Source organism: Amphiprion ocellaris, chromosome 24 (assembly GCF_022539595.1).
Source record: "Amphiprion ocellaris isolate individual 3 ecotype Okinawa chromosome 24, ASM2253959v1, whole genome shotgun sequence".
Classification (NCBI taxonomy): Eukaryota; Metazoa; Chordata; class Actinopteri; family Pomacentridae; genus Amphiprion; species Amphiprion ocellaris.
This window is the reverse complement of record NC_072789.1, coordinates 8200663-8218873: the sequence shown is the minus strand read 5'-3', so window position 1 is coordinate 8218873 and position 18211 is coordinate 8200663. Positions and strand designations below refer to the sequence as shown.

The following is an 18211-nucleotide window of genomic DNA, read 5'->3' as shown; positions in this document are numbered from 1 at the left end:
GGCCAAAGTCTGTCAGAGTCTTAGTCCAGCGACGTAATTTGCAGATAAATTGGGGGAGATGAGCCGTTTTCACTAAGCCCACTTCACCTTGAAGCTCTCCTTTCTCTCTTTATTTTCGCCAAGCTCTATCAGCTCAAATTCCACCACCAGGAAATCAGCTTCTAAACTTCGCTCTTGTACTATGAAGGAGGTGGATGGAGCCATGGAAAAAACCCCGTCAGTCTAGAAAGGCCTGTCTTTTTTCAGGGGGTCTGGCTGCTCCCCGGTGCTGCCGAGCGGACAGGTAATCCACAGTGAGATTACGGGGCTCTCTCATGTTGCACAGGTGCCGGTGGCTGATATGACACAAAGTAATAGGCCTCTAACAGCTCACGTGGAGATGGTGGTCAAGACAGCTTTAGATGGCAGCAGATAAACAGCGGCGGCTTGGCATCATGTCAACAACAACAAAAGTGTTGCAGCATTCACTAGATTTTAGTTAACGCTGCCATTTTGACAATATACATTCACTATTATGGGCTGTTTGCAAAGGGAGAGGCAGTAAAGCTGTTATGTGTAATGTTGCTTAAATTAACAATAAATGCATTAGTTGTTGTCACATTATTTTAATCCATATTTTTGAGGAATGATGGTGATGCATGATATGAATTGTGTCTATGAGTGTGTATTTTTCATGATGATTACAATGCAACCAAGCCACTGAGTTAATATGTACACTATTAGTAAAAAGTTTGGGGTCACCCAGACAATTTCACACTTTCCGTTAAAACTCACACTTATTCCTGTGCTAACATAACTGTACAAGGGTTTTCTAATCATCAATCAGCATTTCAACACCATTAGCTAACACAATGTAGCATTAGAACACAGGAGTGATGGTTGCTGGAAATGTTCCTCTGTACCTCTATGGAGATATTCCATTAAAAATCAGCTGTTTCCAGCTACAATAGTCATTTACCACATCAAAAATGTCTACACTGTATTTTTGATTCATTTAATGTTATCTTCATTGAAAAAAACTGCTTTTCTTTAGAAAATAAGGACGTTTCTACATGACCCAAACTTTTGAATGGTAGTGTATTTTTTTTTTTAAAACAAATGAATAAATTGTATCACTTTATTGTAAATGCATTAATTCTAAGTTCAACCATAAAACAGTTTCAATTTACTATATATAAAATACACACCCAACCTCAAAAGCACCACCTCTCAATACAGAGATTCAAATCTTTATTTTTTTCCCAACACTTCCTACATCCACCTTAATTTTTGCTGACTCTAGTTTGCTCTCATGCTAGAATATTCCTCTTCTCATGGAATTCTTCTTGTCAGAGGGTATTATTTACATCCATAGGCATTTGAAAATTCGGCTCAAATGCAGGACCATATCATCACACTGCCATCTCCATGCTTCACTGTCAGGACTATGCACGTTTGGCATGAACCTGGACAGGACTCTGTGGTAGTCCTGGCCAGGTTCATGCCAAACGTGCTGAGCCAGACTAATTTATCTTGGTCTCATCTGACCAAAGGGCTATTCAAAAAAAACTAGTACCCCAAAGTCAAGGATTTCACTTGTAGAGGTGAATATTTAATAACGGAAGGATATATTTCCAGAAAAGCATTCCTTTTGGATTCATGTAAAAGGATATTAGCTTAAAAGCAAAGACAAGTAAACAATATGATTGTAGTAGCATTTTATTAAATCTCTAGATCACTGATTTGACTCAATTTCTACATATTTTATTTTTAGAGTTTTCATGCTTTACAGGTAGAGCTCATGCATTAATCCCCACAGTGTTGCCTTACGATACGGAGCAAATCAATAAAAAAGTGCTTGAACCCATCCAGAACTGTAGCGTCTCCCCACTAGAGGGCAATCTTTTTCAATTCAAGCCCGCTTTACTTCAGTCAAAAGAATGGAAGCCAATGGAGACAAGTCTCTGTTTAAAAAGTGCATATCCTGTGCAAACAACTGGTCGGCACCTCTGAAAAACCCCGAGGCGTCGAGCCTGGGGCCAGGAGTGCTGAGACAGGAACAGGCTTGCACATATTCAAAGTTAGGACATTTTTTCATCAATAAAATTAGAAACAGAAGAATGCACAATAAAATATAAAGGACAGAAAATTAATAAGTTAAACTTTTACAGCAAAATAAAGATTTTCCAAAATTAAAAAGTAAAAATTTTGAGTAAAAATATGTACACAACCAAAAAATTAAACACATGCTGCATCCGGACATGAAATATAGATAATAACTCTGCTATAGAGGAATACAAGTGATTTTGGATTCGGTCTTGTTTGGTTTTCAAAGAGTCGAACATTAAACACTGCTATAAAGTTGAAAGCTTTGAGACAGAAAGGTTTGTAGAGGCAGATTACAGTAACCAAAGAACATTTGGATTCGTGGAAAAAAACACACAAGAGACCGACAATTTTGAAGGCTTGACAGATGCTGACATCATCTTTGGTGAGTTTTTACTGGCGATAAGAAACGCCAGCTACAATGATGCATCCAAATCCAAGACATCTCCTGGTTCTGGATTTTACTGCAGTTATTGTGTGTGGACTATCATTTTTGGAAATATTTTTAAATACTGGTTTCATTGCATAAGGTTTAGTACATCAGGGAATGACCGATGTATTGGTTGGCGATATTATTGGCTGATATTGGTCAGATATATCAGGAACAGCATGTATGTTTTAAGATATTCACCAATATGAATTTTTTTTTTGTATGGAACTTAATGCAGACATACAGGCTTGTAATAATTTACAAATTCTGTCATCGCACAGTTTGTCCAGCTCCGTTCTTTACAACTCTCTCAGCACTGTCTGCAGCACATGTAGTAGAGCATCACAGTTGAGCAGATGGTGGCGTGGAGTTATCATAGTAACTTACTAATTAAAGTAAATTGCTGGACGGTTAAACAATGACCCCATTGTTTTTCCATCTCAATAATAAACAATCGGCATCTACCCCGAAAATCTGGCATCAGTCTGACTCCAGTTGTGTTCTAAGTGGTTAATTTGACCTCTAGAGTGTTTCCTTTGTTTGATCAGGTATGAGCACAACTAGTCAGACTCTGGTGTCTCTGGTCTCTATTTCTGGTGGTAACAAATATCTGCATGTGGACTCCTGAAAATGGCAGCGTTAAAATCTATAAGAAATAATGGGAAGGTGGAGACAGACTCTGACATGTTGAAAGCATTCTAAAAGCCAAGCAATAGTGTGGATCAACCAGCACTGAGGGCTGCTTACAGGAGAAAAGTGGTGGCAATACCTGGTCATCAATCAAAAATTCTGACTGGACTATTTCAAGCACTGGAGACAAAGTGTTGGGTTCTAGCCTCTGCTGTCCAACTATGTCTATATAAAATAAAAGGTTCCCATTTTCAAATGGCAGGAAACACATCTTCAGGTGTTTGTTGGTTCATGTTAAAAGTGAGAAGAGTGTCCCATGCTGGAAAGGTCTGGGGAGAGGTGGTTACCAGCACTATCCAACATAGACAACCGGTCAAAAGTTTGGGGTCATGGACACAATTTCATGTTTTCCATGTAAACTCACACTTTTATTCATGTTCTAACATCACTGCTCAAGGGTTTTCTAATCATCAATTAGCATTCCAATGTGATTAGCAAACGCAATGTAGCATTAGAACACAGGAGTGATGGTTGCGGGAAATGAGCCTCTAATGTTATCTTCATTGAAAACAGCTTTTCTTTCACAAATAAGGTCCTTTGAAAATGGCTCCAAACTTTTGAACGGTAGTGTATGTGACAGGCAGTTTGGAAAGACCATAAATCCAGCCTTTTGTTGGCGTCACTGTCTGCCAACTGACCAATGTCTACACACAAACCAACCAAAACATATTATGAAACGGACTGGTGTCATTGGAAAAATCGAGCACTAATTCCTGCAGAAAAATGACGCTGATTAGCATGATGTTTGACTTGGTATTTACATGACAGCGCTATGATTAGCCAGGTGTTCGTTCTACTATGTGACATGCCTCAAATCTGATATTCTGTAGTATTACTTTGGAGATCAGCTTACACACGGTCATGAAATAAAATTTGTAAATTTACTGCTACTCTTGGCGTTTATCACAGAAGTCAAGCTTTAAATAAGTTTCCTTACAGTCCATAAATCCATATATCTTATTCCATTGCTGCTGTCCACAAACATGTCACACTGTTACCACAAATCCTCACAAAAGAACGGTAGATTCATCTGCTGCTAAAAGTAGTCCCCAGAGAATGCACTGTTTCTGTTGATTTGTTTAACATTTGGTGAAAACTACAGTACCCAACTGGGTTAGGAAATTACAGAACCTTTTCATAAAACATGAAACAACATATATTTACGAGTTGTTTTTAAAAATATGTGTTTTCTGTAGAAACCAATGGGCTTGAAGCTCAGAACCAGAGAAAAAGTAGAGAAGAGTTGGAGCAGTAAATTGGTGGGTTCGGTATTTCCATGTGGCTTGATGAAAGTAAAAACATTATGAAAAAATAATAGTAGTATTCTTTAAGAAAATTCATAAGTAAACTCGACTGCAGTTCCCCTGATGACCACTAGGCAATAAAAAGATCTGACTGTACTGAAGTCTTATTACAATTAAAATGTCCAAACTTATTCTTCTTTTTCCCCAGCAAAGCTGTTAGCATCTCATGAGTTCATACTACTAAGTTAAAAGTTACATTTCCTGTCTAGAGTAAAAGCTGCCAACTTTTAAAAACCATCTTCCAGAAACAGGCTACAATTCATGCACTGGATGTTTATCAGCTGTCTGGATGAAGTTCATTTACAGGGGTGTTTACAGTGTAACCAAGGCCAGAATCTATAGTTTTCCATATTTAGACAAAGTTGCAAAGGCTGGCCTTAAAGTTTGTGTAACAATTGAATTTCAGATTTGCTGACAAAGCAGGTAAAACACATTAAAACTGCAGGAGTTTTTCACAACACTGATCATTTGAGCTCACAATACTAAACATAACTAATCTTTTACTACATTGGACACTTCTTATGAATTTGGTACACATGCAAAATCAATATATTTATATATTTTTTTTTGTTAGAAATGCCACTTAACTAACATTGTTTCCATTCCCAGTATATTTTTTACATTTGTCCTCGATAGAAAGTTGCATAACTGACTGAATAATGATCTTTTTTACCATGTAGTGCTGGCTGATAGGGAGTAGCACGAGGCTATAAAAAGGAAATCCGTGGATTCTAACATCTGGATTTGTTGCCTCTTTCTTCCCAAGAACCCGCAGTGAAATCCATGACAATCCAACGGGAAATTATTTCTCCGCTGACAGTAAAAGTTCAACAGTTACCGAAACAACAAGCAGCAGCACCAACTCAGGTGGTGAGTGCAAACTGGTCCTGCTCTATTGGTTTCTTCACCCAGGCACCCAGTCCGGCTTTGTAGAAGGCTCTGAAGAGCGTCTGCTTGGAGGAGTGGTACTCCACCGCCGCCTGCTTGGCGTCGTGGTAACTGTTGGGCCGCACTGTTCGGATCCTCAGGGTGGGAGCGAGCTGCACGACATGGACATCAGGGTACGTTTGCAGACATACAACAGTCAGGAACGCCAAGAAAAACACTACAATGACCTCAACCAAACTATTATTTCATTGAAATTTGCATTTTTTCAGTCATGTTAGCTGCATAACCCTTGTGTCGTCCTGCAGGTCAAAATTGATCCGTTTAAAGTTTGAAAATGTGGAAAAACAATATATTTTCACAGTGAAACTTCTGATGTCCACATTTTCAACATTTTTGGGAAATCTTTGAACATGTTTTGGTGGAAAAAAAGAAATGTTAAAAATGTTTCTTAAGAACATTCACAAAAAAATCAACCAAAATCCAGTGAAATTCGCTGGATTTTGGTTGATTTTTATGTGAATGTTCTTAAAGAAAATATCAGAAGTTTTACTGATATATATGGAATCACTGTAGATATTTTTAGGATTTTTTTGTAAGACTTTTACTCATTTTTTGAAAATATTTACTAGAATTTTCTTGCCAAATTTGGGGGATTCTCTTAAAATAAAACTTTAAGGAATTATTGGAATTTTCTTCCTGGAGATTTTGCAAATTTTCAGAAGTTTGGGGAAATTTTTTGCTGAATTTTTGCATTTTTTTCAGACAAGGAAGCAATATTTTTCGGTGCCCGTAAATGAAGACAGCAGGAAGGTTAAATGAAAATAATATGGAAGTGAGGGTTGAAAACATCCACTCATCCTTTATTGGTGATAAAAAACAACTCTGGTTTTGGTTGTTTGCGTGCTTCTGAGGCGTAATTATAGAGTTGTATCTTTAACAAGTAGACACAGTTTCCTGCCTCACATGTCAGCATAGTATGCAACAGAAAAGCACAGTGTCAGCAGTGTTACCTTGCAGTGCAGACGCATCCAGCGGCTGTACAGGGCGTGTTTGCAGAGCCTGGAGGGTCGACCCAGATCATCTTTCCCCGTGGTGGCGTTGATCACCTCCAAGCCCTGGTCTCCCACCGTCCAATTCACGCTGAAGTTGGGTGCTTTTCCTGGCTGACGAGCCTCTGCATTGCTTATTCCTGGAAAACACATGATGGCAAAAAAAGTAGGACTCAAGTCTTTCTTTTAAAAAACTGACTTGTTAACAAAACTGACATCCTGATGAGATTCTGTTGTCTGAAAGGAGCATTATAGAGCTATTTTCCATTAACTTTCTTATGACTTTAATCATCAAGTTTATGTCCTTATCTCGGTGGTCCTGGTTTAGAAATGATACAGCCCTGGAGCTTCCTTCATATTCTATTCATATTCAGTTACCAATGAGAACTCTGCATGTCAAGTCCTTTTCAGACAGTTCATATGTAAAACTGTTGCTTTATCAATCTGCAAGGGGCTTCAGAGCTCTGATGCTATTTGAAAATGTCCATTGGTACAATCAGATATGGAAAACAGGTACCAGACCAAAGGAAACCAGTCGTTTTTCTGCCTCTTACCGCTGAGCAGTGGCCTGTTGAGGCTGAAGGACTGTGGCAGATCCTCGATCTCAGTGATTCCTCTGGTACATGGCTCTGGAGAGGTGGTCGGCGTGGTACAAGCTGCCCAGGATGATGCTGGAGAAGTAGATGGGCTCGGTGAAGTAGCTCATCAGAGAACCCTGGAACCCAACAACGTTCCACCTGAAGGGTTAGAAAGAAGCAAGGGGTAAACCACAGAGGCAAAGAAACAAAGGAGGCTAAATCTCAGGGAGCACACACACAAATCTAAAAAAAATGAAAAATCAACATTATTGTTCTGACTAATCCTCCTGAAAATACTAATCTGATTCCGGCTCAGAGGAGTTCTGAGCTGTTGGAGGCCTCCTGGAGATTCATCAAGAAGTCTAATCAGAGCTCCGGCGGCCTACTGACACCTGAGAAGAGCAGCTAGCAGCAGAGACAGAAATGAAGTGATTGTATTGTGCCACAGAGATAATTCAGCCTCTTTACACATGCACATAATCATCAGGATTCCTACTGGTCCGTTCAAAGACGCCCTTCAGCACCTAGAGTGGGTCCGCAGGGCTGGATTTAACATTATGAAACGCAGTAGGTTCTACAGCGTTCATGGACTCATGCTGTGTTGTACCTGTATTTTACATGTTTGCCTTTAACAAAACATTTTAAATGAGGATTTCAAGAAACTTCCATGTGAAAACTCAGCTTTTGGCTGAAACAAATACTAGTAGCAGCATTACTAGTCGCTGTACAAGCAGAATTAATGTTAAAGTATTGCATTTTTTAACCACTTATAATGTGTATAGAATGTTTGGTCAGACTTTTACTCACTGCTGGATCATTTTTCACTGTAATATAAAGTCCTGCACCTCTATGGAAAAAGGAGAACCATGGCTAAAAGGAGAGGGAACTCCAAAATGTTTCTTATGCAGTACAGTAAGTTTAGAATGCCATAAATCATAAAAAGAAGAAAAGGCACATTTGTCTGATTATTCATTTTTACAAAAAAAGCAAAACACTAACCAACCATACTATAAATATTAAATCACATTTTCATGTTTCTCCTATCTGCTCTGTGTACACAGCCTGCAGCTCATCCTAGTTCCACAAAATAGTCTCTGAAGTTTTTCTAAAGTGGCTGCTGAGTGCAGCTGAATCAGTCCTCACTTTTCTCTTTTGACAAGGAGCGGTGATTCTTTTGCCTTTTACAGAATCTGGGAAGTGCAAGTGATTACTTTTTGATGAACTATTTAATGAGACAAAGCGTCACATCATAGATGAGTAGTTCAAGGACCACTGGACAACTGAAAATCTCTTTTTTACAGTTTGTCTTTCAAACTGGCTTGTTTTGGGTTCAGAGGGTTAAAATCAATAATGCTAAAAATGCTAAAGTCACATCATATAGAAACATTATCAAAGTGACAATGCAGATGTTTAGTCTAAACCTGACAATAGTAACCACCTCAGTTTAGCATCTTAAATGCTAGTTAGCACTAAAGCTGAAGCTGAATGAAAAGCCATTTGTTGTGTAGGTGTTTGGTGTCTTAGAAATTAGAATTCTGATCTCATAAAATATTATAATAATACCATAATAACTTGAGAATGAGTCAAAGATGTCGAACTTGAGGATCAGACAAGTTATTACAATTTATCAATGTGTAGCAAATACATACACATTAGTCTCCTGTTTTCAGTGTGAACACTGCCTGCAGTTCAGCTGAAAAGTTCCTGAATTTTTGTCATGTCACTGTTGGTTGCAGTAGAGTCGCTAATGACTCCTCAGCTGTGTCAACATGCGCAGAATTTTTCCTTTTTTGATTAAATATTATGATTTTTAACTTCCATTTGGTCAAGTTTTTGGATTGAACATGTCAAGGACTGTTAGAAAAATGAACATTCAATAGTTCTGATTAATGGTGTAATTTTGGCAATGTTATGAAAGACAACATCTCTTTAAAGCCTGGCTGTGTTTCAGGGGTTCAGAGGGCTAAATAAGACAACATTAACAAGCAGCACCAAACTGAATGGACATGGGAGCTAATAGGTTACACATAGAGACAGACTACCAGTCAGGCTTATGTTGTTTTAATTTATAGTCTCCAGTCTGACCTGCACGTCTTTGGACTGTTGGAGAAAACCAAAGCAACCAGAAGAAAACACTACAGCGACCGAAACACAGACCTGGCGATCTTGTCACTGCAGGACATGGTGAGCAGCCTCTCACCCTGGAGAACTCCGTCCCACGTCTGGATGGTGTTACTGGAGCGGACAGGAATGGTTCCTTCACCGGACTCAATCTTAGTACGAAGCTGCCCGCGAGCCTTTCTGTTCGGGTGTCTGTCGCCCTGATCTGGTATGAAAACAAAAGCAACAACAGACGTACTGACGACAGGACAGGAAACTGTATATTTTGCACTGCAAGCTAATTTCTTACATAAGGAATGTCATCTATTCCCTCTCTACGATTGTCTTGTTTACATTTTTATTAAAAATGGTCTGCACTGTAAAAAGAAAAGAAAAGCAATATTAAGCAACATTTAAGGTTCCAATAAATAAAGAAAAATGAAAAAAATCTTCTCATATTAAAATACACTTTCTAACCATAATTTCACATGACATGGCGTGTATATTTTTGGCTTTTACATGTGGAATTTCATAGGAAATTTCCTATTATATATAACAATATATATTTATTAGATGGACAAAAGCAAACATTCATTTAATAAACACATATAGAAATCTAAATTAGATATTAAATCAAAATTACAAACCGCTATTTTTTCTCTTAATTGTCACGAATTGTATCTAATTTTTGATACATACTTACAGTCTTAAACTGGAATTTAACATTTAATCTATTCAATAAAAGGACACGTGAAATTACTTTTTAGGTCAAAAAAATTAAATGATGACATTTTAAGGTGATTCAAGGTTACAAGTGTTTAATGTTATTTTACATAATTTTAATGATGTTTTTGTGTATTTCAAATGTATAACATGAAAAATAAAAATAGAACAGTTTTAATTGAACCCCTTTCCTGAGCAGGTATATATTCTGAAGAAATTAGTCATCAAACACAAAGAAGTGCATCTATGTGATTATATTTATATAGACTCAATCCTCCTTTTCTATATGCTCCCTTCTCCACGGTATTTTTTCTTTTTCCTACCTACTTTGTCAAGCATCTTGGAGTGTCTTAAAAAGCACTCTATAAGTATTCTTCTTATTATTATTATTAGACTGTTGCAGTATTCAGGTCAAGGGTTGTATTACAGAACTAATTTTACAAAAACTACACATTTTCAAAGGAATAATTCTTGCTTAATCCATTTTTTCCCAAAATGTACGGCCTTCTTCTGCTCACCCTCCACTCCAGCTTCGTGAGGTGAGAAGATGCGAGCGTCTCCACAGGGGGAGGTGCTGATGTACAGGTGAAACTGGACGTTCTCCTTCAGTCTGAAACCTTGTCTGTTGTCACACCTGCTGAAGATGGACTGATGGTGCTCCTCTTTGTTGTTACTGAAGACATAGACACAGAGAAATGGTTGATAAGGTAACAAATAAATGACTTTCTGATTGGCTGGTCAGCAGTAGGATTTGTTCAAATTGCATATTACAGGCATACAGTCGGAAACTATTGTACACTCTAAAAAAAACAAAACAAAAATAAGTACTGGCTGGTAACTAGAAACAGGAAATGTTGTCTGTTAATTAACAGTATGCCCACTAACAAAAAATGAATTAACAAACAAAAAAACACAATATTTTCTGGATTAAAATTGTGATAATAATAAAAAATTTGACATGTTCCATTATTCATTGGTGTATAAAAACTGTATATAAAAACATTAAATGCAAAAAAATAATAGTTTGTCCTGTAATTAAAAATGGCACCAACAGCAATTTTCTCTTCACTTTGTATAAAAAATTACATTTTTTTGTCAATATTATACCTTCAAGGACTTTTAATCAATATTTAAATGAATAAATAATATAAAAAAACACTTTGAGAAAATATTTTGGTGGGTAATGACATATCTACAGTGAGAATAACTCAAAATTCTGACCTATCTTCTGTCATGAAAACTGAAAAATACTGAACTAAAATAAAAAGCCAACGTTCTTATTAATCCCTACACTGTTCTAAGTTTGCAAATTCATTACATTCTCTCTTAACACTACAAACAAACCTAAGCAATGTCATGACAGCAATAATATCAACTAATAGGAATCATATTTGAAATCATATACAGAAGTTCATCTGTGATTTACGCATTATGAACAATTTCTCCTGCAAAATACAATCAAAAAACTATCAATACAAAGATATTTCTTAGAGTGCGGTCAAATGATTATGGATGTATTCAGGTCTTGTAATTGGAAATCCAAGTCTGAAGTCACAGGAGGAAATAAAATTTGATTGCATGATGTCCTAAAATAAAGAAGGGAAAAAGAATTAAAATCATAAACTTGTGGATTCTTTGTGAACTTGCAGACTTTCACGAGGACCTATCAGGTGTATTTAAGGTGTATAATACAGGATGCAAGTTAAAGGCAGTTAAACAGTCAGATTTAGCAGCTGTCACCTGAGGAAATACTCCAGATGGGAGTAAAGGAACCTGATGAGAGACCGACGAGCTACAATCTCAGCGTGGCAGTCGTTGAGGGCCAAACCTCTGTCGCTCATGTATTCACCGTTGATGCACTTTGTCCCTGTGGATACGCAGATGACCTGAGCCTCCTTCACGTCTGTGCCTGGATAGCCAAGAAAAAAAACACACAAAAAACATTAAACTGTCTTTCTAAACTATGTCCAACATTTTTGAAATAGTCACATGTGGACTCGAGTCAACTTCTAGAAACATTTCAAGAACAGTTCAGAGTGTCACAGCACCCCTCATCTAAGAGACTTCTTCCATAATAAATGAGTCTCAGGTCTATATTTTCACCACCAGATCACATGACTAAAGAGACTTGCATGTGTCAAGGTGTGAATAGTTGTGAGACTACCAGGTGAGGGATGACTCAATATGTTAATGGTGGTAAAACTGTTTGGGGACGAACCTCAAGACTACATTATAGATACATGATAAATGGTGCCCGTAGCCCCAACCACCACCACTTATCAGGTACTTACAATGCAGTCGTGGGGTCCCTTGAGATTGGTTGGTTAGAACTGAAGAACCTTCTTGAATGAGAAGTGAAAAATCTTTAACAACACAAAGAGAAGTCCAGTTGACTCCACTGAAGCTCCACTTCCATCCATTTAAGATTAAATTTACTACACAAATTTGCCCATAATCTTTTAAGGACATTATAGACCAAACTCCTAAATTAATACCTCATGATAAAAACCATCAACAGCTTAATTACAATGACTATAATTGGAATAATTGCAATAATTTTGTCATTTTCTAAGATAATGTAGTTATGATGTTAATTCAAATTATGCTAAAATGTAACTCTGTAGCACAGCAGCAGATACCTATTAACAGTAGAATATAACATACTCAGCTCTTTAGAGAGCATCAACTCCTCTACGGCAAGAAAACAAAAGCATATGAAACAGATCCTGAGTGGGCCTGAAACTCTTTGTATGAAAATACAAGCTTTGCACTAAATTCTAGGAAAAAGGTGACTTGTTTTAAACATGATGTGAAGAAATGAAAGGTAAAGAAAGTGTCTACATTCTATACTAGAAAGAATGGAGTATACTAGAAAGGAAGTACTAGAACGAGAAAGAAAAGCTCATGTTGGAGTTGGGTTGGTTTGAATATTTTACATTCAAATACGCAGTATGTCAGAATGAGAAGTCGAAACACATTTTGTACAAAAAAAAAGGTACAATATCGTGCTGCAGTGTTCCAGTGTCCAAACCACTGATAGGTTTTCAAACCCTGTCAACTAAACTTCTTCTTGGCTAAGGGGCTAAAGATCAAAGCAACAGATTGACTGTGGACTGTTTATTGCAAAATTGAACCCCAAAAAAGATTACCTGTTGTCATGACGACACCTGCCAAGACTTTCCGTCGAGCGTGTGGCGACGTGAAATTATCTGTCAGCTCGCTGAATTTGTCGATGACCAGACGAGAGACGGCGTCAGCCAGGACCTGAAGAATCACACATGAAGAAAAATGACAGAACGATGTAAATCTGGACAAAGAAACATGATGGATCTGGCTCTTTTTGTTCAGTTTTTTTGTGATATGAGTTACCAAACAGCAGAAGACAACAATGCTAAGGTGAAAGCTCTTCTTATCTACCCTCAAACTATTACTAAATATTTCAATTAGAAATGCTGCACTGGTGTGAATGACAGGCAGGGATCTCAGCAGCTTAAAACAGCCAAATTCTCTGCTCCACCGACTGCTCTGTGAGTCGGGCAAAGAGACTTGGAAAGGCTGGAATAATGAATCGCAGTGTTTGAATAGCACTCTGAGGGTGATGGTAATTAAGATAGCAGCTTTGTTATCAGTGCGCAGGGATTACAGGCAGGGATTAGCTTATATGTTAATAGATTCTCAGTGTGTTGAACTTGTCTCTCCTGGAGCCGTCTCCATCTTTGATCAGATTTTGGCAGGTTGGTCACGGACGGTGACATTTGTAGTCTTTCGTTTGACAATGGGTATCTGACAAAAAGGTGTTTGGAGTCTACAATCAAACAGCCTACTGCCTCTTTCATCTGGCACTTTTGTCAACTATGAAAAAAATAGTTAATCTTGATATCTGATGGTATTTATTCCCTTTTTATGTAGTGTAATGGCTCATTTTTGCTTTTGTGTTCATACATCTGAAATCTTCTTTACTAATCTGTGTATCACAAATGCCTATTTTCTTTGAGGAACAAGAACATTTTTTTTAGAAAGTCCCCAAATATTTGACGTACAAGAACATAATTAAAAAGAGGATCCAACATTAGCATACAATTTATACACAGTACAAAGTTTACGAGTACTTTTCTTGTGTCCTATGGCACCCAGTCATGTAATCAGGTTCTCTGGGAGATTAGTAAAAATTCTCACTAAACTACAATATCCAAAATGCACTAAATGACAGAAGGTGGCTCACTGGTTCCAGCTTTCACTAAGTGTGTGACCAGTTTAGCCATTTTCTTGCAATATTAGATGACTTTTAAGACCCCTTCAAGAACTTGTGTATGATTACATGATGTGAGTGTAGCACTGACTCAAGTTAGGCATCCTGGACTAGGTTGCAGGTGTCTCTTGGCTTACAATTTGTGCAAGATCTGGATGGAAACATGCCTTACATCAATGCTGTAGCTCTATGACTCCTGCAGTTCAGTAATGCGAATATGAAGACATGCAGATTTTCTGGTTAATGATCGAAAATATGGCTGTTTTGCAGAATTAGCATGTGATTTTAAGTGGAAGTTAAGCCACCAGACAATAGAGACAATGCTAACAAAAACACACCTCACTGTGCCTGAAACTTGCACAGGGGGGTATTGTGTATTTTAATTAGTATTATCCAGGGAATGTGGATCAGAGAGAATACTTGTAAGCTGTACAGAGCAATTGAAAAGAATTGGAATAAAGTTGCAATTAATCAATAGGTGACTTTCCACCGCAGGAACTTGAAGTATACTTGATGCAACAAACAGTACCTGGACTGGACTTCACTCTAATTCTATGAGTATGTGCAAAATAGATCAATTGAGGTCTGTTGTGTTGAACTATATGGTTACACTGAGAAGGACGATGCTAAAGACGAGAAGACTGGACATCAAGAGGGCAGAAAAATGTTGCCTGTTGTTGTCGCTGAGGTTAAGCAATTAGTATTTGTCTTCTCTAAGTTTAATCAATCAGCATCAATATCTGCACAGTAGTGTTTCAGGGACAGTCAGCAGAACCTATCCTGGAGTAGGTGCTTTTATCTTCCTCAGAAATGGCCCTGGTTTTACGGTGGTGGTTCTTGTGGATTGAACATGATCAGATGTTCATGCCACTTGAAAACAACCCAAAAGTTCCTGCAGTCACCTAAAATGACCCGTTATCATCCTGTAAGAAAAACTCCCGCGATGCAATATTTATCTCTGCATACCTTTCTTACTTTGATTGTATATTTTAACATCATCATTTACCATCTTCCAAGCTTACCTGTGGCAGGTGAAGCTGCAGTCCTTCTCTGGGTATAGGCTGCCGTGATGGTGCCTGGTCCAGCTGAATGTTAAACAGTGCAGACAGAGCAGCCTGGGCAGCCCGAGCCTTGGCCAGCTTCTTATTCCGCCCAGAACCCTGGAATTTCTGAGCATCTACCGTCACTGACATTACAAAATTCTTGGCATGGCTCTCCCCACTCTCCGACACAAAGTCATACTTGAGTCCTGGCCGCAACTCATTGAGGATCATGACGGGATTCTTGCCACTTGTCGGGGAGACAGTGGTGGAGGGTGCTGGAGGCAAGGGAGACTGGGGCAGGTTTGGGACAGGGAAGGGTAGCAAAGGGTACTCTATTCCCAATGAGCTGAAGGAACCATTACTGTGGGAAGCGAGGTAAAAGGGGTCATCTATGGGGTTGGATGTCTCAAAGGCGTTAAAGAGCATGTCTGGAAAGTCAGCTTGGTCCGAGGTGAAGTCTGTGTGAACAGACAGAGTCCGTCCCATGGCCATGTGGGCTTCAGATGCGTTGGGGAACTGGACGAAGGAGCGCAGCGCCTTCTCTGCTGCATTCAGCTTGGCCTTCTTCTTGGTCGGACCTGAACCCTCGAAGAGCTGCCCGTTGACCTCCACAGTCATCACAAAGACGGGCGCATGGACCGGCCCGGTCTGAGAGAGCAGTTTGTACTGCAGTCCCGGCTTGATCTCATTCAGCTGCATGAGGGCATTCTTGGGCAGAATGGGCCCGGGGACTTTCTTACGCTTCTTGGGCCTGTACTTGGAATGTGTGTGCCCATTATTGCCCTCCTCTAAGGGACGTTTCCTCCCACCCCCAGCACTCCCATTGGGGAGCTGAGCAACCTCAGGTGCAACCCTCCCTTTGGAGAAGAGGTTGTCCAAGTTCCGATTTTCCTTAACATCTGTGCTGCATGAACCTGCGGTGCCCAGAAAGAGTAACTTACAATGCCTTCGTTGCAGGATCTTGTAAATGTAAAATTTAGAGATTCCTTTATCTCTCTTTGTAACTGAACAAGTGATGTGTGTTCCTTAATCAATACATAGGTGGTGACATTCCAATAACACAATAAGAGTATAGTGTACTGGTAAAAGTTTGATATAAACAGGCTCAAAAATTTAAATAATGCACACTCTTGACTAATCCAGGAACACCTTTAGGAGAAAATTTATATGAATTTACAGTGAAGCAATTAAAATTGTCAACATAACATCATTTAACAACATCTATGCATTATTTAGCATGAAGACCTCAACAGTAATTTTAGTGTATTTGCATTGTACTTCCCCTTCAGCAAATTACAGGGCAAATTCAAACAACAAGAAGCTTTATCGTGATGCATCTTCTTTCTTAAATGTCTTTCTCTGAATTGAAATATTTTGTGTTTTGGGAACACATATCACCAGGCCCCGTTAACAAAGGCGATGGAACTTAATGTAAATTTCCATTTATAACATCCTCCAGCAAAAGCTCGATAGGTTACTCCTTTCGGTGCTCAGGACAGAAAACAATCCTATAAAATGCAGGCTTAGAAGGGTTGTAAGGAAAAGGTGTCAACTTTTCCCAAAATATTTTTACATTTCAATTAAACCTGAAGGAAAATACCAGAGAACTCATTAACGTTTAGCATCTGATTGGTAAAATATTCTTCCACAAAATAAGGTAAATATGCACAGTCAATAACAAAATCAACCACAGTATTAGGGTTAGGATTCAGTACATAAAACTTATGAACTTATGATCTGCACCACTAAACTACAGATTTTTTTAACCGCAATGCCAACTGACAACCTCACTATACACACGAGTTAAAAATAATGGCTGTTAAAACAATCACTCATAGAAAAAAAAAGAAGCGGTAGAAAGCCCTGGTCTCAAGCATGCATTCACATCTGCGTCACAGGAAACAGAGAGAGTCTTCTTCCTGAAGGTGCCTGGACAGCAACAGATCAGCTGCATTTAAAGCTAAAGACACTGTGACAACCTGTTTAGAACAGGCCAAAAGCCAGATGTTACACGATATTTGCAACATTTTGACCTGGAAAATTGAAAGACACATTCTGGAGACATGTGCAACTTAAAATAATTTGAAAAGAGGCACAATATGGGACCTTTAACTAAGATGTCTTGATGCCGTATCCAACAAAGTGCCTGAAAAGATTCAGTAAGGCGTCAAAAAGGATTCAGACTGCATAAAATGCAATGAACCCCAACTGTCATTATATCATTATAAGTTCAGCTGCACGTATACTAATATGAACTGTAAATCATTTTCTCTGTACCCAAAGTGTCCAGTGTCTGGATAGAGCTGACTACTGTTGACTACTGCATGCACAGTAAAAAACAAGCATGCAAGTGGGGGACAGAACTCAAACAAGAAGAACAATAGCAGATAATGCTCTGACCAACAAGAGGGGGGGAGTGATTATCGGTCTGTTGGGAAAGAGGGAACATAATTTTATTATTTCTTCACTGAAACAGCCAGTGCTGCAGCTAAACAAGCTAAACTTGAAGCAGAAACTGTCTTATTTAACTGCCGACAGCAAGATCTTTGTGTGTAAATGTGTAACCTAGTTGTAAGTTCAGTACTTACTGTGTTACCGGGTCTCTGAGATTTGATTAGCTTTCTCATTTTCAGGTTATAATTGTAGCAAAAAGCCCTTGAACAACCTTGACCATTTCCATCACAAGCCTGCAACCAACCCTCCCTACACCGTCTGCCATAATCCACATGTTCTCCCAACTGGTTTCATTTTGGCTTACACACAACAGGGACAGGATTACTGCTGTCCAACACAAATTATGAAGTGTGTAAAGGGGCCCCATCAGTCAGCGGCAGACTGAATCGCAATGCCAAATTGGGAATCTGGTTCACGTCTTTGAACACACCGACTTCTTTCAGCCTACACTGACAAACAAGGCAGACAGAAAATGAAATGCCACCTCGACGTTATGCTGAATCACATCATTTTACCAATAAACAGCCAACTTATCAAAGCGCACATCCTTCCCCTGTGAATAAACCATCTGCTTTAAGGAACAAATGCTGACACATGGATGGTTCCAGGTGAAAGTAA

The 18211-nt window shown here is 38.6% G+C and overlaps 1 protein-coding gene across 1 annotated transcript in view; it reads right to left on the bottom strand.

Annotated features, from left to right (window-relative positions):
- Nucleotides 1-1682: 1682 nt before the first annotated feature.
- LOC111562780 (double-stranded RNA-specific editase 1-like) overlaps nt 1683-18211 on the bottom strand; it is a 35848-nt gene continuing 19319 nt past the window's right edge. The window contains 9 exon segments of the mRNA XM_035944117.2: nt 1683-5549; nt 6408-6586; nt 7001-7058; nt 7060-7183; nt 9182-9350; nt 10366-10520; nt 11588-11756; nt 12997-13111; nt 15119-16053. Coding sequence (XP_035800010.1) covers nt 5373-5549; nt 6408-6586; nt 7001-7058; nt 7060-7183; nt 9182-9350; nt 10366-10520; nt 11588-11756; nt 12997-13111; nt 15119-16053 — 2081 coding nt within the window. The 3' untranslated portion in view covers nt 1683-5372.